Source organism: Melitaea cinxia, chromosome 4, assembly GCF_905220565.1.
Source record: "Melitaea cinxia chromosome 4, ilMelCinx1.1, whole genome shotgun sequence".
Classification (NCBI taxonomy): Eukaryota; Metazoa; Arthropoda; class Insecta; order Lepidoptera; family Nymphalidae; genus Melitaea; species Melitaea cinxia.
In genome coordinates this window covers 13061335-13085344 of record NC_059397.1, presented here as the reverse complement: position 1 = coordinate 13085344, position 24010 = coordinate 13061335, and the positions used below count along the sequence as shown (strand labels likewise).

Sequence of the window (24010 nt, the reverse complement as noted above, 5' to 3'; positions counted from 1 at the left end):
TAGATGACCTTGCCTTGTTCTAGTAATTAATAATTTTGAATACGTCGACATACCGGTATCGGATTAGAATATATTCTTTTTAAACAAATTTTCGAATAAATATTAACATACGAATGAAGTTTGAAAAAAAATAACGCTTCTTTAAAGATCTTCTGTCTAAGACCTTTTTTCATATAAAAAATAGCCTCGTATTATACTAATTAACACTTTCATGGACTCCGAATTAGACGTGAATAGTGAAAAGTGTTGACTTATAGATTTTATCCTGTTACTAATTGTGTCACGCCTATTTATTTGTGTAAGCCTCAATCTCACGGAAGTTACCCGATATCAGAAAACTGCCAGCCTAGTTGTCAAATATCTACTTAAGTAGTGTATAAACAGCTTAATAACTTTAGCTTAAAAGTTACCAACGTCCATTAAACCTTACAAACTTACTATTTATGTAGTTTTTTTTTTTGCATATTATGTATAGTTTTATATTATGATTACTTATTACATAAACGTAGATTTTTAAAGAAAATAGTAAAAGGCATAACTTAAGCCCTCGCTTGCAGTTGATAGGTACCTAGTAGCTGGATGATGGTTCCCAGAGTATAAAATTTATTGTCGCCAAAATAGATAGGTATCAGTTTTATTGCTTCTGGAGTCTTCAATTTTGCGCCTATAAATTATTCGTATGATAGATTCCGACAAATTATTTCTTAAACAAAGATCTATGTTGTGATAGTTTCGTTTGAATAATTGACGGCTCTACAAACAAACTTACAGTTGTCATACTAAATAGGTGAATGAACTTCCGAATGTAAAATAATAAAATGAATATTTTAGTAGACTACTTTAACTTATTGACAACCAATATAGGTAGGTACATTTTGTTGAACGTAAAAGGTTACGGTCATGTCAAAAGACCTCATAAATGTTTTATACTGCAACGTTGGACCTACACGGAAAAGGACCTTCTCTGCTATGAAGAGGGTTTAATCTATAATCTATAATATATATAAAAGCGAAAGGTCACTCACTCATCACGAAATCTCCGAAACTATAACACCTAGAAACTTGAAATTTGGCAAGTAGGTTCCTTATAAGACGTAAGCATCCGCTAAGAACGGATTTTACGAAACTCGCCCCCTAAGGGGGTAAAACGGGGGGTGGAAGTTTGTATAAAAGTCCTATGTTTTTGAAGTTAGAGACTTGAAATTTAAAATGTAAGCTCTATAGAGGGTGAAAAGGTGTCCAAATAACATATCTTTAGAAATCAACCCCTTTTTGGGGTTAAAACGGGGGATGGTACGCTGACTCACTCATCGCGAAATCTCCGAAACTATAATAGCTACAAACTTGAAATTTAGCAGGTAGGCTCCTTATAGGTTGTAGACATCCGATAAGAACGGATTTTACGAAACTCGACCCCTAAGGGGGTAAAACGGGGGTTGGAACTTTTTGTGAAAGTCCCATGTTTTTGAAGTAAGAGACTTCAAATTTAAAATGTATGCCTTATAGATGATGAGAAGGTGTCCAAATAATGTGTCTTTAGAAATCAACTCCCTTTTGGGGTTAAAACGGGGGATGGTAGCTTTACTCGCTCATCACGAAATCTCCGAAACTATAACACCTACAAACTTGAAATTTGGTAGATAGGCTCCTTTTAGGGCGTAAACATTTGCTAAGAATGAGTTTTACGAAATTCGATCCCTAAAGGGGTAAAACGGGGGTTGGAAGTTTGTATGAAAGTCCTATGTTTTTGAAGTAAGAGACTTGAAATTTAAAATGTACTTTCTTTAGATAGTGAGAAGGTGTCCAAATAATGTATCTTTAGAAATTAACTCCTTTTTGGGGTTAAAACGGGGAATGGTAGGTTGACTCCCTCATTACAAAATCTTCGAAACTATAACAGCTACAAACTTGAAATTTGGCAAGTAGGTTCCTTATAGGGCGTAAATATTCGCTAAGAGTTGATTTTATGAAACTCGACCCTTAAAGGGCTAAAACGGGGGTCGGAAGTTTGTATGAAAGTCCTATGTTTTTGAAGTAAGAGACTTTAAATTTAAAATGTATGCTCTATAGATGGTAGAAAGGTGACCAAATAATGTATCTATAGAAATCAACTCTCTTTTGGAGTTAAAACGGTGGATGGTAGGTTGACTCACTCATCACGAAACCTCCGAAACTATAACAGCTACAAACTTGAAATTTGGCAGGTAGGTTCCTTATGGGGTGTAAACATCCGCTAAGAACTAATTTTACGAAAATCGATCCTCAATATAACGGGGGTCGGAAGTTTGAATGAAAGTCTTATGTTTTTGAAGTAAGAGACTTGAAATTTAAAATATATGGTCTATAGATGGTGAGGAGGTGTCCAAATAATGCATCGTAATCTAGATATATAAAAGAGAAAGGTCAGTGACTCACTCATCACGAGAACTCAAAAACCACTGGATGGTCTATCCATCCAGGTTGGACAAAGATAAAGTTTGGCAGGGATGTAGATTATAGTTAGCAGACGTCCGCTAAGAACGGATTTTACGATATTCCATCGCTAAGGGGGTTTAATTGGGGTTGATAGTTTGTATGAAACATATACAGCCTGAAAATAAAACCAACTATTATTAAAATTAATTTTAATTTTTTTTTTTATAAAAATAACTATTAAATTATACTAAACTGTGCCTTTTAAAAAGTTACTCAGTTTGATAAGCATTTCAAGTGACTGAAATAAAAAATAATTTGCGTTAAACATCTTAATAGTAATACATAATTATCTTCATAACCACGAGGACGTAATCGCGGGCAACAGTTAGTGTATTATAAGTCCCCAAAAGTGTATGTGATCGATTCGCTCAAAATTTGCTGAACGGATTTTCATAGGGTTTTAACATTGTAGAGAGGACTCCACCATTGGCAAGAGGAAGGTTTACGGAACGGCTAAGCCGATTTTGATGAGAGTTTCACTGGAAGTTTGCCGGCAAAACTTTGTGACACACTAATTTCAACGCGGGCGAAGCCGCGGGCACAGCTAGTACTTGTATATAAAACCTTTTTGAGTAAATAAATTTACACTAGCTAGTATTTGTTTTTATATTTTTTAATAAATAATTTACAATAAAAACGCCTCACACTCAACGGCCTCCACTAGCATTCACTCCTGTGTCAGGTGTCCGGAAACACACAATACACAAGCACAAGCGCCCAGACCACGGCAAACATTATCTGTATGACCTAATAGAAATATATGTCATGTGCGGAGATCGAACCCCCAACCTCCAGTGCAACAGCCGCAATCCAGCACCGCGACCATTCCGCTAACGCGTCGTCAATATTTATTAAATGCCTTCTCATATTTATAAGTTGAATCAATCACAAGCTTAACAAATCGGACGTTTGATTTTTAAACTATCTATAGGTTTAATATGCAAAAATAGCAAGATAGATTTAAATATTATATAATAAATGAATACACCTACAATCACATATTATAGAAACCCGTTATTTGATAAAAGTAGCGATTGAATAGAATAAACGTTATTTTCGACTTTAAAAATATATATATAATATAGTTATATGTGAAAAGTTACCATTGAGACAGGTCCTTGTCATCCAAGCCGGAAGGCGTCGCGAGCGTGTCCGCATCTCCCTCCGTCCGCCCGCCCGGATGCTCAGGTATTATCCGTTCAATCGTTGTCACTTCTTCGATATCCGAGTCGATTCCTTGAGCGAAGTCCATATAAAATGACTCCCTCGAATCGCTCGATCCTCGTCGCAACTTAAGCGACAGATCTGGTGAACTGTCATCCATCTTTCTAGCACTCTTTATTTTACCTCCATTCGATACACTATATTATTATTACTGAGTCCATTTCTTCACTTCTTTGTAATCCATTTTCAGCGTGACCATTCTTTGTTAAATAGTTACGGCTAACCCATTTTCAAAGCTTTGTCTGTAATCGTTTCGGATTATGTTCGTTCTTAGTGGTATAAATATTTCTAAATTATGACGATAATTTATGAGACAGTTATATTTTTTTATATCTACTTTTATGCGTGTTATTGTGTACAAAGCCTAATAATACATCATAACATTTAAAAAACGGCTACAGTAATCAATCTCGGTAATACAAAAAAGAAATTTCTAAGTAAAAAGAACAATGACCCGAGAAGCATTCCCTAGTTCAACATTTCCCAAAATCGACACCGCTTCCTGTCGCATTAATAGCAGACCAGACACGGAACACGCACATGCCCACATAGGTACTCATTATTTTGTTTTAATAAAACAAAGTTAATTGTTTTAATTTAGTTTTAAATGTTTAGCAGATATGAGCACTCGAAAACCATTGTCAAATTATTATGCAGTATCATAAATCACAGCGGCTTCGTAAAGACTGCCACTTATAAATATTTATAACATATAAACTGACTCAATCATTGTTATGGTAAATCCATCCTGCGGATTCATTTATTTAATTAATAATTCAGTACGCAGATCCGAATTCACAGCCGCTTTGTTTTCATAATCGATCATTACAAATTCAAATGTGATACAATATATAATAAGAGTAAAGAAAATTAACTAATACTTAGATTGATTAATTACTATGACGTGGTTTAAACTTTTTAATTGATAACCATCGCTTTATTAAAACAAACAAACTCGTTTAATTAATCGAGTTTTCGTAAAGAATATACGATCCCAGGAACGAACAATAATACCCGCGTTTACATACACGCCAGAGGATTCCTATTCTGAACACGCATCGCTCCGTACGTCGAATTAAAAACACGGAACTCGTCACTCACACACCGATATCGTAGCGTAGTATCGCGCAGTTCGTGATCGTAAACGCGGCGCAGGTAGAACGCCCTCCCGCGGCAAAGGATAGCGCGCGATTGCTGCGAAGCGGGACTTCAAGGCGAGGAATGGAGGGGGGCCACCCTCATGGCGCGGGATCAATCTGCCGCTCCCGAATTTGGAACGACCTCACATTTCGGAGGGTAGCTAACTTGTGAATCGGTATTACTTCTTTCACTTCGATGAATATAAGCTTCTAACTTTCATTACTAACTTTTTTATTTGGATAATTTGTGAGGAGGACGGATTTTATGTGAGGGATAAATAAAACAAATTTTTAATAATCTACAAATTTATAACATGGTTCCACGTGGTTATTAAACAAATGGGTATTATACTTACAATATAAAGATATCACAATACTTTTAAAAGTCTTTATAATGCATGAAATAAATCTTTTTTTTTTTAAATAAAACAGTTTATCACACAATATATAGGTACATACAATTTTTATTAATAATTTGAAATAAATTTATTACATTTCTTTAATTAACTATTCCGTACACTAAATGTAAATATTTAAAAGTAAATGAATGTTTATGATAATACTATATAGTAACTATTATTTCTAGCTAAAACAAAAATGGAAATGTTACTCAGAGCTTTGGCGCTAGATGCATTGAAAAGTATGATGCACAGTTCAAATCATACTTTCATTCAATACTAGAAATATTTTTTATTATCTTTTACATATTTTATACAATGGTTTAAATGGCGTGGATGTCCAAGATAACAATATAAATACTTCACTGTCGGAGTTACACACATATACAGTAGCGTAAGTATTTTTAATAGGCACCGTATCAAAATTTATTTAAAGCCTATTTTGTCTGACTGGGATATAAGGTATAGCCCGTGGTCCTGGACATAAGCCTTTAAGGTTATGCCTTTTTGAGTTTTAATGAAGCCCTTAACTTTGAGGCCTCATATAAGATACAACTGACACAGTGATAGCTACGCAACTGTGGGTAGTTTTTAACACATATGACAAAATCGCAACAGGGTTTATTTAATATTTACATTCAATATTTTTACTGTACTTATGCTACTGTTGCCAAAACATTATTATATTATTTAATTTGATTCTATTGTTATATTTATTTTATTTATACACTTTAATTAAAGAACTGCACTTAATAACATCAAAGCGGGTAAAACCGCGCGGATCGTCTAATAAAAAAATCACTGGAAATTCAAATAATAACGATTTTCAGGTGGAAAAAGTTATATCTAAAAAAACTGGATTGACAATTTTGTTAATGCCATTTTGTCTAGGTAAATGGGATATTTATAATTACTCATTATTTTACACATTGAAATAATACACAAAAAATTAAATACATAGCATCAATTCAATTAATATGATACTTATTTATACACAATAACATCTTTATTAACATTCTGTAGTGTTAGTTCTTCGTGAACAAGTCGTAAGTCTCAGTTTGTATAATAATTTGAATATTTTTATAGCAAAAAACAAAAAGATATCATATTGTTGACAAAAACTAAAAATAGCTAAGGTATATTCCCTTTTTGTTCACCATATACAACATTTTTCAAATTTTTCCACACCAAGAGGCCGTTTTCTTTTATCAGACAACACAGGGACTAACCCTAAATGTGATTTTAAAATCAAATTCCATTTTTGGTACATTAAATTCGAACATTGTATTACACATTTTGTTGATAGCACGCTTACGCAATATTCATCGTATATATAGTACTGTAAGGGCTAATTTCACGGGCCAATTTCAAGACCTAATTCTGGAATAGTTTATCTTGCATTTGTTATTCATATACTATTACAAACTATTTCGGTCATTATGCATCGGCCTTCACCTCAACTGATAATATACAACTTTTGGTTTTACTTTGCAAAAGATGACTGATAAAGAACCGTTAAGTGATGGTGAAACAGCAAAAAGTTATCAGGAACTTTATGTTGTATACCAGTATATGTCATGTAAGTATATAAAATCTTTGCCAACAACCATTGAAATTTATTTGAATAGTAACTTTTTAAATATTTTTAGAAAATTTTATATATAGCCAGACTATTCCAGATTCTTCAAATATGTGTCGTGGGCTAAGAATGTGCATTTTTAAAGGCGTTATAATACAGTGACATATTTCTCTTATTTGAATTAATTAAAAACTAAGTTCTTTACTACAATAGTATCAATCACACACTGGTAAACAGAAAATCTTTAATTCAATATATGTACTTAAAAGTGAACAATAAGCTGTTATTGATTTCAACAAAACTGCGAGAAATAACAAAATATTGAACAACAATAATTGCAGGTTGAAATAATTTTATAAATCGAAATGATTATGTTTAGTCTTTTTAAAATAAATATTCTATTCGAACTGGATACATATAAAATATAAAAGCTAAACAAGACCCTGATTTAAGGATCGTACCAATATTTTTTACAGGGGTGCGTTCAAAATATACTAATAACTACATTTACAACGAATTTATAATGATCTCGTTCTTAAGGCCATTTTCACTGGTTGCTAATAAGTTTATCATGCACTTAACTTACTAATTATATCAAGGAGGCTTTATCAATACAAGGTAAAATAATTTATGTCGGGTTTCACCGGAACTATTAATTAAAAAAAGAATATTAAAACCTTTTATCTATTAGATACTGTTATATGTCTGATATGATGATAACTATCTAGAACTTCATCAACAACATGTGAAATTAACCCTTAATATTCTGTTCCAATTACATGATCAAAATTTGGATATGATTAAATCACTAAGTAACTCATTTATTTATCTGATATATTAATATGTGGTATGTTATGATATTTGATATAGGAACAATATCGGTTTAACCGACGCACGATCTCCAAGCGAGGCCGCCACATGCCATAGCCCCGATCAAATATATAGCTAAAGCGGCTATGAGAGCCAGAATAACATACATTTTAATATTCTTCCAAAACAGCGAACGTTGCAGGGTCCTCGCTGATGTGCGGTATGAAACAGACTGAAAATGAGGGTAGAAATTAATTTTATTTAATAATACCACATGACATTCATTACATTATTTTTTCTAAAAGTGTATTTTGAAATAAAGCAGAAATTTGACAACCGCTCTGGTGTAGTATGCGACTAGTCGTAGGTTCGATTACGATCGGGATGGATATTTGTATTTGTACAATTATTCCTTTCTGGTTTGGATGTCTGTCCTTGTACATCTCCCTACCGTGCCTCAGAGAACACGTTAAATCGTCGGTCCCGGTTGTTATAATAAATACCTGATAACGATCGTAACTGATAGTAGGGAACATATCCGCCAACCCGCAGTACGCGCTCCAATCCTTCTCCTACATTGAGAAAGAAGCCTATGCCAATCCGTGCCCACTAACTAATGCCCAACAGTGGGGTGTTTCAGGCCGGATGCATGCGAATGCAGAAATTTGATTTCAATTGTTTATTAAGGTGGTTTTAATCTATAGGTACTAATATTATAAAGATGTAGTTAGTGAAAATGTTTGTGTTTGTAGGAACTATAAAAATAGAAAACCGATTTTAAATATTCTTTTACCTTAGAAAACTGCATTACTGAGTGACACACATTTCATTTCCGTAATAATAAGTATTTGTAAAACAAGACGGATGAAAAAGCACTACTGCTCCGCTTTATCTGCTTACGTTGACGTAATGGTAAATGATACGGTAGTACAACGTACTAGAAAAGTGTAATCTTTTCTGGCTTTAATAATTGTTGGTATACAAACAAAAAAGAAAAAAACAGCAATAAACATTATTACGGATCAAAAACTACTCGTCAAACCTTGCTCAACGAACAAACGAATAGCATCAAAAGATAAGCACCAGGTTTCAAATAGAAAAAGGATCTTTAAAATCGGTAAACTCATTAAAAACACACATTAAAAAAAAGTAAAATCGAATTGAGAACTAATATCATAGAAGTAACCGTCTAACATAGTCTGAGGACTGAGGAGTAAGAAACGCATATGAAATCTCAGGAGTTGTCTAGTGTAAAATTATCTATACAAATAAGTAAAATTGGAGTGTTTGTAACATAAAAATAACCGCTTTTTACTAAATGCATATCGACCGTATACACGGTACATATACCAAAATAACATTTTTTACCATTTTTATCTGGCCATCTGTCTGTCTGTTAGTTTGTTCCGACTAATTTCTGAAATTGCTGGACCGATTTTGACGGAACGGAACGGATTAGTCTACTTTTATTTTAGAACTTTATTTATTTTAGAACTGCGAACTGAACTTTTTGTTAAATTACACGCGGCGGACGAAGTCGCGGGTAGTTTAACAACATAGCTGGTATAAAATAATTTCATAATGTGTCGTCCTTGACAACTATTCATTAGGTAGAAGCCATTTTATACGGCAAAAGATACAAGCAATGTATGATAAAATACGATTTAGAAAATTTATATATAACATTTAGGCAAAATTGGAAATACGATGTGTTTTTTAACCAGAAGTTAAATCTAAAAACAACAACACACGCTAACAATTAAAAAAAAAAACAATATACGCTAACTCTATACCTAAATCTAAAACTCTATATCTAAAACAATATACGCTAGTATAGGATAGATAAGATAAATCTCTCTACAAATAGTAGGCATATAAAATTTACAATTTATCATTCATTGATCCGTAACGGTCAAATCCCGTGACATTTATAACTACTGTTTCTATCAGTGTTGCAAAAGTGTAAAATAAAAAATCGGTATATTTGGCTCCGAAAAATCGGTAGAAATCGGTAGATTTTTACTCGGAGTAAAACAAAAGTATTTTAAGTCAATAATGCGTTCATTTATTTAAATTTGTTCCGTTAAATTAAATCAAATTCTTTATTTGCATGAATATAGTTAATTCATAAGGTGTTATTAGTTACAATGTCTCATATAATCTAGCTTAAACGGCGTGCAAATTTTTGTTCCATTTATAATTATAATTATTTTACATTACAGAAAAAGAAAGTACTCAAAAGCAATACGTTTTATCACTAAGAAACATTAATTATAGAAGTAGTCCATACAAGCATCATAAATACAAACAAACCAAAGATTGCATAATTTTATTCTTCGCAGCAACTGCTAAATTGCTAATAATGAAACAGATTATTAGTATTCCCGACTTCCCGTGGGTCCGATAGAATAGCACGTTGCCGCAAAAGAAGTATGAATTAGCGATGAATTCGCTTAACACTTCACAAAATTTCGCAACTACAAATGTTAAAATGCAATTTGTTAAATGTGAATTGAATCTTCCCATTCAATAATGAATCCGAATACTAATCCTAATCCATCGATATAATCCAAAAATAATCTATCACTAGTCCTATACCTAATTCAAGAAACAAACCCGAAGAAAGTTATTTTCAGGGATTTTCCCTTGTATACTCACCAGACAATAATAAACTCTATTATATGACGTGTTAGTACAATTTGTTTTAACACACCGCGGATTTGAACGGTCATATTCGACGTGGTGGGAAGAATTTCGGGAAGTCCTCGTACATTGATTTTGTGTTACCGCTTTCTTTTAGTGTTACAGTATTAAGAATATTATTTTACCTTTTTTTTTTAGAAAATTATTTTACATTAGTTGAAAATTCAAAAATTCGGTAGATAGCACTGCTAAATCGGTATATCGGTAGACAAGGGCCAAAATCGGTAGATCTACCGATAAATCGGTAGCTTTTGCAACGCTGGTTTCTATACTGTGCGTCATAATGTCTTTAAGCCTATTATATCTAGACACCGTAGCATTGCTGTGTAGAAAAATAGATTAAAATCGGTATAGTAGTTTCAGTTTTATGAATTACTAGCGGGACCTCAAATTTGAGATAAAAAGTAAGCTACGTGTTATTCTAGATCTGCAGCTACCTACGTAACAAGTTTCAATACAATAATTATTATTTTTTTTATTTTGTGCGAAAGAGTAACAAATATCCATTTATTTTTGCAAACTTTAGCATTTATAATATAAGTAGAATAATACAAAAATAAACATATTTTCATCTAAAATTAAAGTAGATGTTAACATTCAAAGAATTGTATTTGTATAGTAATGTTAATGATATTGGATCCACGGACACGTTCAACTTCAAATGAGTCATAAGCATAACTCATAATACAGAGGGATGTGTACGTAAATACTTAATAACGATAGTTACATGATTGATACAATATGATGGAATGTTCCGCTGTAAAGAACACCTATTTTCCATATTACAAAGTGTATTTACATTTAAATACAAGATATAACATGTTAAGAAACAATAAAAATATATTGAATTAGATACTATATTATTATCCTAATAATATTATAAATTCGCATGTTTTTGAGGGTTTTTTTCTTTATATAACTAGGTCGGCAAACAAGCGTACGCCTCACCTGATGGTAAACAATTACTGTAGTTTATAGACGTCTGCAACACCAGAAACATCGCAAGCGTTGCCGACTCCTATTCCCCCAGGAGCTCTGGTCATCATACTTAACAACAGAAACACAACACTGCTTGAAAGCATTATTATTTAACTGTGTGCCTGCTGTGCCCTACCTCAGTTCAGTTTATAATAAAAATTGATAAGATATCTGGTGATCCAGAATAATACAACTAATGGTATGGTAGTCTTTTAAGATTGGCTCACTATAGCCTATTTTATGCTAACCAAGTTTGTTCTAAAATAATGCATTATTTGCGAAGATGTTTTTATAAACATGATATTAATCCTTATCTAAATAAATACGTTATTCATCACAAGTATTTAATTTAAAACAAAATAGCCTTTTACATAATTCAATTTCAATGAGTATCTCAGGAGATATCGCAGTTTTAAAATAACATCGCAGCAAAATAATGATCAAGTATTGCGCGCGCGTCTCTGTTCCACGCGGACGAAGTCGCGCGCAGAAGCTAGTCATTTAATATAATACAAGTACACAGGGACAAAGTCGCGGGCGGAAAGCTAACCGTATTATAAAAATACTTAGCTACTAAAAATTAGTAATACATCGTTCTTATTATTTGACATATTAAACTAGATACATTGTTAAATAATTTCATAATTCACGCTACTGTCCAAATAGCATTTTTATTTATTAAACTTAAACTTATACGTGCTCCTCGTACCACACATCTTTTTAAAGTTCCCATTTACATTTTAATTTGCTTTGTTACGATTTGTTTTTTGTTTTTTAAATTTAAATTGCTTATTTTAAATGAAAAATTAAAAAAATTAAAAATGTTTAGAATTCCTAATGTGTGGGTAACACAAAAATAAAATCGTAGATATAACAAAATAGCACGGTGTCGTCTCCTGTCAAAGATTTTCATTGTAATATGAAACTTTGAATAGTTACGGGTTTCTGGAAAGAGCTCACTATAGACGGCGCCACGGTTTGCTTAAACCGAATATAAAAATCATCATATCAAAAATTTCGATCTAGCGGGTACATCGTTCCATAGCTTAATTAGCTAGAGCGCCGTGACCGTGTGGTCAGTCTGAGACGCGGGTTTGAACCCCGCTGGAGCGATCAATTTTTGATATGATATTCAAATATGTTTAGAATTCCTAATGTGTGGGTAACACAAGAATAAAATCGTAGATATATTTTATCTATATAAATAAAAATGAATGTTGCTAAGCGCCATAACTCACGAATGGCTCGACTAATTCGGATAATTTATTTTTTTGTATGTTCCTATACTATTAACTGTTGACAGAACGAAGTCTGTCCGGGCTGTTAGTATTATTATAAAGAGGAAAGATTTGATTGTTTGTTTGCATTGAATAGGCTCTGAAATTACTGAACCAATTTAAAAATTCTTTCACTGTTGGAAAGCTATACTACCCGCGAGTGACATATTATATTTTAGAAGAATTATATTTTTAAAAATAAGGGGAAAAACATATTTTAAATTTTTTGTTGAATACCCTTGCGAAGCCGGGGCAGGACGCTAGTGTAAATATAAAGAAACAGCTGTAAATGTGGAGGCAATATAACAGGTAAGTTTAGATGTTAAAGTACTTACACTTGTTGCTAAGTTATCAGCTTTGTTCACAAGTAGCTCCAATTTTTCACCACGCATTGCCATGTTGTCTGTAATGCATAAAATATCATATTTCAACATTAGGATTGGATACAATTTGTAGTTCACGCTTATTTAGCTACAAGCAACATTATTTAATAATACTGAAATCACTTTATACTAATTCTTTAGTTGGCTGTAGACTTATACATTATTATTGTTTTTTTTTACATCTAACATAATTAGGTATATTTAGTAAACGTTTACTAAAATAATTTGATAAGTTTGCAGCAAAATAATCTAAAATGAAAAACGAGATTAATTATATTTAAAATAGGAAGCAGGAAAACTTTCCAATTAAATAAATGTATAAATATAATTTAATACAGTAGATGATTGTATATATTGTTGTACTCGTACTATAAAAAACCTTAACTTATATTTTATTATAATTATCAGATACCAACAGCTGAACTATGGCATGATATGCTCTAGTCAATAATAAGGTTTACGCATACTATTTTAGTACATTATAGTTTGTATCCATTGTGGTAATTGTGGTTACTTTCATCAAGGTCTATGCAAAATTTGAATAAAATTGTGGTAATAGACCAAATTACAGACAGGTACATTTACACCACTTAATATTTATAATTATAGAGTATTAAGACTTATGTACGACTATCTATATTTATAAAAATTAATCTCTTAAATTTGCATAACTTCCAAACTACAGTACCAAATTGAATCTGTTTTGACAAAAAAATTATATGGGGGTACGACATTTGTAGGGAGAAATAGAGATAGTTTATCATAAAACGTCACTTTAAATTGTTAATCTAGTATATAACTACAACTATACATAACTAGGTGAGTAACTAAATCAGTTATAGAATATTCTTTGTTCTTCTTTATTCAATAAAAATGTGAAATGCTAACTATTCAATAAGTCCTTGTATTCAAGGTTTAAAATACATTCAACTCTTCACAACTGATTCACTATTTGATAAAGTATATTTGCCTGTTATCAATTTGAATTTACAATTTTTTTACTTTTTACAAAAATGATTATCATGATATTAGTGTACTGTGTGCGAGTGTAATGGAAATAATCACTTTTTTTTTTGTTTTTGCACAGATATGACAGATATGATATATTATTATACCTTCTACTTTGTGTTTTTATATGATTAATACCCTTTAATTGTCCTGTCTTGAGAACAGCCAAATAGATAGTTTAAAAGATGTCACCCACTGCTGTTTTTTTTTTCTTACTTAAGAAAATACTACAATGTAAAAAAAAAAATCTTTAAAAATAATTGCCAAATTGGTTCAGCCACTTTCGAATTTTGTACTTTGTGACACACTTAGTACTTAATTTTTATTTTCATTCTTAATTATCATTAAAACAAGTAAACCAATAAAAAGTATTTATAAACAAATGCAATACCACTTATAACAATTTTATTTTATTTTCCAAGACTACTTCCAATCTACATATTTGTAAATAAATAATAAAGTGATAAAACTTATTTACTATATATGTTATCTGAATGTATTGAAATGTCAATTATACAAATTAATACATTTCCGTAAGGGTCATACAGTTGAATAAACGCATATACTGTCTTTAACTGTGATATTTTTTCAATCCTTATAACTGACCTACATGCTGAAACCCATATAACAGTGACTGTTTATGTAACACTTTTTTTCTATGCATAAGATACATAACACTGGATACATAAATCATAATTATTATACATATTTGCATAATCTTTATTAAATTTTCAGCTTAACCAAGACAAAGAATGTAACAAATAAATGATAATGTAGCTTCATACAAGCATAAAGGAAATAAAAGAATACAAAATAGACACTACATACATTACAAATATGAAGTTTTTATAAATATATAATACTTACACATTTTTTTGGCCTTACATAAAAGAAATCGGTAAATCTTTAGTTAAGTGGGCGCCAATTTATGGGGTCCTGGGGGAAGAGGGGGTGAAGGGAGGGGGGAGGGTGGGTTTTTTACCCCCCTCGTAGTGTGCTTTTCGCGTAAACCCCGTGGTTTCGAAGATATCGTGTTTGAAGTTTTGAGGTTAACTTTACGCGATTCAGAGATATTACAATACCTTAGAGCTCCGCGTCTGACTCCACCTTAACTCCGGTGCTGCGGGAAGTGCACTCATATGCTCTGTTCACCAACTTTCACACTTTATTTTCGAACAAATTTACGTAAAAACGATCTCGATTGCAAGATCAACAAACGATACGAACTGACGTTTAAAGACTAACAAATAGACACCGTTGACCAAAATAAGGCGTCACTTAGCATTTCCTTTAAAACACAAAGCTTTAGATTAGGAAAAACCGAATTTCGGGACCGTGGGGGGAAGGGGGGGGGGGCGCTACCCCTGGTACCACTGTCACACCTCAGAACCCCATGGTTATGGAGATATCCATGGTTAAAGTTTTGAGGTTAGAAGAAGAATTTCGAAAGTTAGAGGAACGCTTGGCTCCGGCGCTGCGGGAAGTGCAGCCCTTCCGCCCTTGCGTGCGAAAGCACGCTCACTCATGCTCCGTTCCGCAGCGGAGGCTGGTCGCCTTCGGCGACCAGCCTCAGCCGCTCCTCTACGCATTCGTTCGCGCGCTTTCGCACGGCGGGCGAGGGCTGCCCTCCCTCCGCGCCTCCGCGGCACAAAAAAAACACTCTAGGGGTAGGACAGACCAAGACCACGTGGACAGTGGGGTGCTCAGATTCGGTTTTGGGTATTTTTCGAATTTCTAAACCTATATTCTAGCACGCAATGTTACTAATTTTATTAGAATATTATGTCTGACGCGTTATTTTGTTTAAAAGTGTCGATTTGTCAGTCGTTAAGCGTCAGTTCGTATCGTTTGTTGATCTTGCAATCGAGATCGTTTTTACGTAAATTTGTTCGAAAATAAAGTGTGAAAGTTGGTGAATGGAGCATATGAGTGCACTTCCCGCTGCACCGGAGTTAAGGTGGAGTCAGACACGGAGCTCTAAGGTATTGTAATATCTCTGAATCACGTAAAGTTAACCCCAAAACTTCAAACACGAAATCTTCGAAACCACGGGGTTTACGTGAAATGCACACTACGGGGGGCTAAAAAACCCACCCTCCCCACCTCCCTTTACCCCCCCACCCCCATTTCACCCCATAAATCGGAGCCCACTTAACTAACGAATGACCGTTCTGTATTTATACAACTATGTTTCAAATGATGTAATTAAAAAGGAAAAATACTTACCAATGTTTTTCACCATGATATTTTTGAGTTCATCCAACTCCCCATGGACCCTGGATATTGTTTCCAAATCTTTTGACTCGCTGTAATGTTTCATTTCAGTAGCGAGGACCCTTGCAAATTCACTGTTCATGGCATAAGGTATAGCAGTTTGGGCGGTATCTCCAAATAATGATATGAACCTCCTTTTAATTTCATTTAAGAAGAGAAATGCTCTCGAACGTTGAAATTTCTAGAATAAATAATATCAGCACGTTAGAATAAATTATGCGCGATGTACTACAAATCAACAAAGGCTTTATCACAATACTTACATCGTCAGTAATACAAAAATAAACCAATTTATTTTCTGCGATGTAGTGAAACAGATAATTTCCATGAGAGTAGGTAAGTTTGTCATCGTGGGGTGGAATTTTAGACAAAATTTGTTCCGTTACTTCAGTAAAATTACCCGCACATGTAGCATATTTGGCTAAAACCACCGTACCACGGGCGACGACACTAAATAAAATAGGCATTTTCTTTTTTTGTCAATAATAGATTCACAACGAAAAAAACAATGATATTAAATACGCGTAACCATCGAAAGAAATAAATATTATTTCTTAATTTCACTGAAAGTTTAATGCTTGAATTGCTACAATTTTTTTGTTTTTCACAAATAACTGGTCAGACGATGATGACAAATTCATGGATTAGATTAATCAAACTGCAATAATGCAAATGGTAACAATGACATAAGAATATGTGTTGCCATTAATAATACCTAAGTTGAGAGAATGACTAATCTTCTTCTCGTGTCACAATGTAGGGTTGCCAACTTTTTTTGACAAAAAAAACGTATAATATGGTTTGGATAGGAAAAAATAAAGTATTTGGAAGGAAAAAAAAAAGTATTTTTCAAATTTTATGTTTTTATTGCTTTATAAACGTATTTTTGTGTGCCTTTAGCACATGCTTACAATTTTTTGTTGTGTTTAAATGTTTCAAACTCGTTTAACAATGAATATTTAAATTTATATAAATAAAAATTCGTTTCTAATTGAATTTATTGACGCTATATTTTTCTCTTCTCGTTACTTTAGATTCATTACTAAAAAAACCCTTTCAGTGAAAGCTTAAGTAGTGGGAACAGAAAGTAAGAATTTTTTTTTTCATATTTGGTAAGCTATCAGGTGCATTTTTAAGTAAATATTGCCATTTTTCAACTGTACTTTTCTCTGGAAATTCTTTATCATTATTAATGTTTTTTTTTTTTGGACTCTTTAAGTCTTATAAATTCGGAATATATATCCTACATCTTAATATTTAATCTGTCTTGCAATTTAGTTTTTATAATTATCATTTCAAAATGTTCAAATTTAACCGCATTTTTTAAGGACACGTTAGGAAGTATTGAAAGTCAGTTATCTTCGCTAAGGTCAAACCATTTTTCCAACCATTGATTCCTTAACTACATATAAACAAAGCCAACGGTCAATTTTTCTACAATATCCATGACAATATCGTTGATAGTGAGTAGTGACATCTGTGACAAATGTCAGATTGTCACCTGTCCTGTCACATTCAAAACACCACATCTGACATCTAACATTTCGTTCAGTAATTTTAAATCCTTTCCATCATCCGTTTTACATTATGTGTACCGTTAAATAGTTAAGTACCCATAATGAGTATTTGTTTCACGCATCACAGTAAAGATTGAAAATAAAGTATTTTCATATACTTTATTTGTTTGTAAAAGTATAAAGTATATTTACCAAAAATAAAGTAGAATACTTTATTATAAAGTATGGTTGGCAACCCTACTGTCACAATGTTAATTACAATACTCCTCCGAAACAGCTGGACTGGTTTTTATAAAGTTTTGTCTGCATATTGGGTAGGTCTGAGTATCAGCCAGCATTATTAGTATTTTCCATACCCCTAAATAATAAGGGGAGGATTAAGTGAGTTAATTACGTATATGGCAAATCAACGTCTGCGGGGTCAGCTAATTTACATACATACATTTTTAAACATTACATATTTGTATTTTGTGATAAACTTTTTGAAGTGAAACTTTTATAGGCGCATGAGGGTAAAATTTTTATGGATTGAAACATGGATGGAAACGATGAAACGTTTGTCAAACTTAAAAGTTTCACTTCTGACATGTATACTTTGTACGCACGCACTTTTTTTAAGCTGTGTGGCTACGGCAATAAAGAATATAGCCACCCCGTCTCTACTCTCTTCCCGTGGGGGATTCTCTTTTTTGGCGGGAAGAGAAACGCGCCTTTTTTAAAATCGTCCTATAATTAAAATTAATTTTAATAGTATTTAATATTAAAAAATAAATAAAAATGCAAGGAGAAAGCGATGGAGATGAGGAGGAGCGATCAGTGAAGTCAATATCAGGAAAAAAAGAAGAATTACAACTCCAACAATAGATAAGTATAAGACATACACTAAAAATGGATATACAAGACAATATCCAGACAACAGCTCAAATGGCGACTTTGTGTTTTATTTAGAACATTTAGATAGAGAAATTAAACTTGGCAATATGAATCCTTTAAACCTCTCCAAATATTTCAAAAATATCAAGGGGGTTCATGAGTAGGGTTGCCAACTTTTTGTCACAACAAAAACGTATAAAATGGTTTGGATAGGAAAAAATAAAGTATTTGGAAGAAAAAAAAAGTATTTTTCAAATTTTATGTTTTTATTGCTTTAAAAACGTATTTTTGTTTGCCTTTAGCACATGCTAACAATTTTTTGTTATGTTTAAATGTTCTAAACTCGTTTAACAATCAATATTTATATTTATATAAATAAAAAGTCGTTTCTAATTAAATTTATTGACACTATATTTCTCTCTTCTCGCTACTTTAGATTCATTACTAAAAACACCCCTTTCAGTGAAAGCTTAAGTAGTGGGAACAGAGAGTAAGTAAAAATTTTTTTTCATATTTGGTAAGCTATCAGGTGCATTTTTAAATATATATTGCCATTTTCAACTGTACTTTTCACTGAAAATTCTTTATCATCATTAGTGATTTTTTTGGATCTCTTTAAGTCTTATACATTCGGAATATATATCCTGCATCTTAATATTTAATCTGTCTTGTAATTTAGTTTTTATAATTATCATTTCAAAATGTTCAAATTTAACCGCATTTTTTGTCTATGCTCCATGGTAGTGACATCTGTGACAAATGTCAGATTATCACCTGTCCTGTCACATTCAAAACACCACATCTGACATCTAACATTTCGTTCAGTAATTTTAAATCCTTTCCATCATCCGTTTTACCTTATGTGTACCGTTAAATAGTTAAGTACCCATAATGAGTATTTTGTTTCACGTATCACAGTAAACATTGAAAATAAAGTATTTTCATATACTTTATTTGTATGCAAAAGTATAAAGTATATTTACCAAAAATAAAGTAGAATACTTTATTATAAAGTATGGTTGGCAACCCTATTCATGAGAGAGCAAGGATTAATTCAAATAAAATTAAAATATCTTTCAAACAGGCAGCTTTAGCGAACGACTTTTTGAAATCCCGATGCTTATTAGAGCATAATTTAAGAGCATACATACCTGCATCCTCTGTGGAAAGGGTAGGGGTTATTAGATATATTCCGAAAGAAATAGGAAACAAGGAATTATTTGAAAAAATTTGCTGTGATAGAGACGTTGTTGGAATACGTAGATTCATGAAACGCGAAAAAGGTAATTTAATCCCATTATCAAGCATATCAATAACATTTTCAGGTACTTCTCTACCTGAATATATTTTATTAGACGGATGGAGATATAAAGTACATACTTATATCCCTCCGGTATTACAATGTTTTAAATGCCTAAAGTTCAATCACTCAGCTAAAATATGTCGTAGTGAACAGGTTTGTTCTAAATGCTCTGAAAATCATTCATATAAAGATTGTATTTCTGAAACGTTAAAGTGTACTAATTGCTCTGGAAATCATCTAGCTATTTCAAAAGATTGTCCAATAAAAGCAGCTAGAATATTAAAACATAGGCAATCTTATGCAATGGCTACTATAAATAAAGATTTTGTAAACTTTCCAGCTCTTCCTAAGAGTAGCATACAGAAATACACAGGAAAAGTTGACAGTAATAAAAATATAGAATTAGCTCATGTACCAACAAAAACAGATAACTTTAATATCTCAGATATTGTAAATAATACAAAAGTCATGAATTCGATAGTAAAAACATTAGTAGCATTAGGAAATTCTGAATCAATTAAGACCACATCTCATATTAAGGAAATTTTTATTAAAAACTTATCTGAATAATGGATAGTTTAAAACTAGTACAACATAATATACAAAGTATTAATAATAAAAAACCTTTGTTACAAACACTTTTATTCGATAATGAAATAGATATATGTTTATTAAATGAAACATGGTTAAAAAGTTCCCAGTCACACTTTCACATGCCTGGGTATGATTTTATTTTTAAAAATGCTGAAAATGAACATGGTGGTGTAGCCTTTTTAATTAAAAGTTCTATAAAATATGTCCAACTTTCAACTCCCAAATTTCCAAGATGTTCAAACGATTGCTATTTCTGTTGATACAAAAGTCGGTCCTCTAACTATTCTATGTGTATATTGTCCACCTAAAAATAAAATTAATATTTCTAAATTAAAAAATATTATAACCAGTCTCCCTAAACCATACATAATATCAGGTGATTTCAATGCGCATCATGTAGCATTTGGATGCACTTTAACTAAAACTAGAGGTAAAAATCTATATGATTTAATAGATGATCTAAATTTGTGTATTCTTAATACTGGTAGTGCCACTACTGTACGTAGGCCAAATGACAACATATCTGCCATTGATGTTACTTTAGTTAGTCCAGAGTTAGCACCCATATGCGACTGGTATGTGGGTGAGGATCCATTAGGTAGCTATCATTACCCTACATTTACTAATATAATTGCATCTCCAAATACTTATGACTTTAATAAAAATGTAAATAAATATATGTATAATAAGGCTAATTGGGAAAAATACTATTTTCTCTCAGAAAGTCATTTCATTAATTTTAAGATAACCAATGAAGATCCTGTAGGATCTTACAACAAATTTTGTAATATCCTAAATAATTTAAAAGAGGAATGTGTTCCCAAATTGAAATATTACACAAAAAAGAGAGATAATAAAGCCCCTTCCCCTTGGTGGAACGACATTTGTGCAAAGGCTGTAAATGATTGTAAATCAGCTTTATGTAATTACCGACGGAATTTAAATATGGAAAATTATCTTTACTATAAAAAAATGGAAGCTACGAAAAAGAGAATTATTAAAGAAGAAAAAAGGAAAAGTTGGAAAAATTTATGCACTTCGTTTAATAGATACACTCCCATTAGCAATATATGGAATTTTATAAAAAGATTTAATCGCATAAAAATAGGTTCTAACAGTAGAAATGATAGTTTTATACCAGACTTTTTTGATAAATATACAAAGACTGGAGTTGAAAATGATACTTGTTTAGATAATTTATTTGATAAAACAAAAGAAGATGAAAATAATGAATTTCTTCTAAAACAATTTAGTTGGGATGAATTTAATAGTGCTTTACTGTCAAGGAAAGATTCGACACCTGGTTTGGATGATTTTCCATATTTAATGATTAAAAAGTTACATAAAGTAGCACAATTAGTTCTTCTAAATATATACAATCTTTTATGGTCTTTTCAAATTGTTCCTGAATCATGGAAAACACAATGTATTCTTCCAATTTTAAAAAATAATAAACCAATTCAAGATCATAACTCTTATCGTCCTATCTCTCTCACTTCTTGCGTAGGGAAAATATTTGAACACATGATTAAAGTAAGGTTGGATTATTTTGTAGAAACAAATTCTTTATTACCTGATTATCAACTAGGTTTCAGAAAAGGTAAAAGTGCAGTTGAAGGCTTCGTTTCATTCATTGCTGACATCAAAAATTCTATCTTTGCTCACTCTAATGCAATATGTGTATTTCTGGATGTTGAGGGTGCATATGATAATGTGAACCTGTTTCAATTGATCAGAGTTTTGAGTGAATTAAAAATACCTGGAAAGTTATTAAGATGGATATTCAACTTTTTTTATAATCGCACAGTATATGTTAAATTTAATAATATTATATATGGGCCTAAGTATGCACATAAAGGATTAATGCAAGGTGCTATCTTATCACCAATTTTATACAATCTCTACACGTCTCAGATCCAAAATAATGTAAGAGAAAATAATGTAAATATCCTACAATATGCAGATGATTTAGTCATGTATTCTATTAATCAAAATATAAATATAGCCAAATGTAGTATAAACCAAGGTCTTAGTCAATTACAAACTTTTTACCATAATAAACTTAAATTAAATATTAATTCTACCAAAAGTTCTGTTATGTTATTCGGAAAATCAAATTGTAATGTTCAAGTTACATATAACAATGAAAACATCCCTATTGTAAAGGAACAAAAATTCCTTGGTGTAATTATAGATAATAAACTTAAGTTTAATAGCCATATTGATTGTATATGTAAAAGAGCTTATAAAAGAATCAATATATTAAGATATTTAGCAGGAGTTTTTTGGGGTGCTGATGCAAAGATTCTAAGTATTTTATATAAAAGCATAGTAAGAAGCCACTTTGACTATAGTTGTATTGCCTATATAAATGCTAGACCATCTCTGCTAAAAAAACTAGATATTATTCAAAATAGGGCATTAAGAATAATTACGGGAGCTATGAAATCTACACCAATTAACTCAATGGAAATTGAAACAGGTATCCCTCCTCTAATATTAAGACGCTTGATGTTAGCTCAGAAATTTTGTCTAAAAATGCTTGCAATAAACTCTTCTTTACCTGTTAGGAAGTTAACGTTAGTAGAAGAATTATCGAGTTGTATAGTGTCTTCTACAAATATTATTAACGCTCAATCAATAAATTCTGCAATGCTTCCGCAAATGTCAGCTATTTTACATTTAACGATAAATATCTCAAAATCTGTCTATTCTAGCTCTCTATGGCCTGTTTATGGATATAAATTTGAAAGCATTTGGGAAAAAAAATTTACAATTATTCTCGATATCAATAGTAAAACAGAACTGCTTAGAATATTAGATCATAAAAAAGATTTTTATAAAATTTATACGGATGGATCCAAAAGCACCCAAGAAGTTAAAGCAGCTTATTTCGACAGTAATTTAGGATGTACAAAATGTATTTTACTAAACAACAATTGTTCAATTTTTACTGCAGAATGTTACGCAATTTATATGGCATTATTATATGTAAATTCCAGTAATAATGTTAGAAATGTTATTATTATTAGCGATAGCAAAAGCGCTTTATTAGCTATAGACAGTTGTAAATTAACCTTTAAAACAAATTATTTAGTATTTAAGATTAGAAATTTACTGTACAATTTAAATGCGAGAAATGTTTACGTTGAGCTAGCCTGGGTACCCTCCCACAGAGGAATATCTGGTAATGAAAAAGCTGATCAAGCTGCAAAATGTGGATATGATGAGGACCATAGAGATGTTGTTAAAACACCTTTCTCAGATTACTTTCCAATCATCAAAGACGGAATTAATATACTTTGGAGAGATTATTGGACCATAACAAAACAGAATAAAGGACAATGGTACGCTAAAATTCAAAAAGACTTCAATACTAAGCCCTGGTATAACATCATCAGCTGTGAATCAAGAAAATTTATCTCCATAATTAATAGAATGAGATTTGGACATTGTCTAATTCCCTCTCATCTTT

At 31.9% G+C, this 24010-nt stretch overlaps 2 protein-coding genes and 1 long non-coding RNA gene across 4 annotated transcripts in view; all 3 read right to left on the bottom strand.

The window, feature by feature from the left end:
• The window catches only part of LOC123670237 (proton channel OtopLc-like), a 76297-nt gene extending 72498 nt beyond the window's left edge, over positions 1–3799 (bottom strand). Inside the window, exon 1 of the mRNA XM_045603744.1 lies at positions 3579–3799. Within this exon, the coding sequence (XP_045459700.1) occupies positions 3579–3799 (221 nt within the window). The remainder of the gene's footprint in view (positions 1–3578) is intronic.
• A 1327-nt stretch (positions 3800–5126) lies between these two features.
• LOC123670235 (vesicle-associated membrane protein 7) lies at positions 5127–16972 on the bottom strand. Its single transcript, XM_045603743.1, has 4 exons — positions 16512–16972; positions 16201–16429; positions 12919–12986; positions 5127–7857 (listed from the first exon to the last, which is right to left on the bottom strand). Exons 1-4 carry the CDS (start codon positions 16713–16715, stop codon positions 7699–7701), a joined length of 660 nt encoding a protein of 219 aa, XP_045459699.1. The 5' UTR covers positions 16716–16972; the 3' UTR covers positions 5127–7698.
• Positions 16973–20471: 3499 nt separating this feature from the next.
• On the bottom strand, positions 20472–22606 carry LOC123670236. Of its 2 annotated transcripts, XR_006745885.1 has the most exons (3): positions 22588–22606; positions 22109–22294; positions 20472–20839 (listed from the first exon to the last, which is right to left on the bottom strand). It is a non-coding gene; the product is annotated as an uncharacterized LOC123670236 (long non-coding RNA). The 2 variants fall into 2 exon arrangements; XR_006745884.1 differs by lacking the exon at positions 22588–22606 and having other exon boundaries at positions 22109–22577.
• Positions 22607–24010: the final 1404 nt, after the last annotated feature.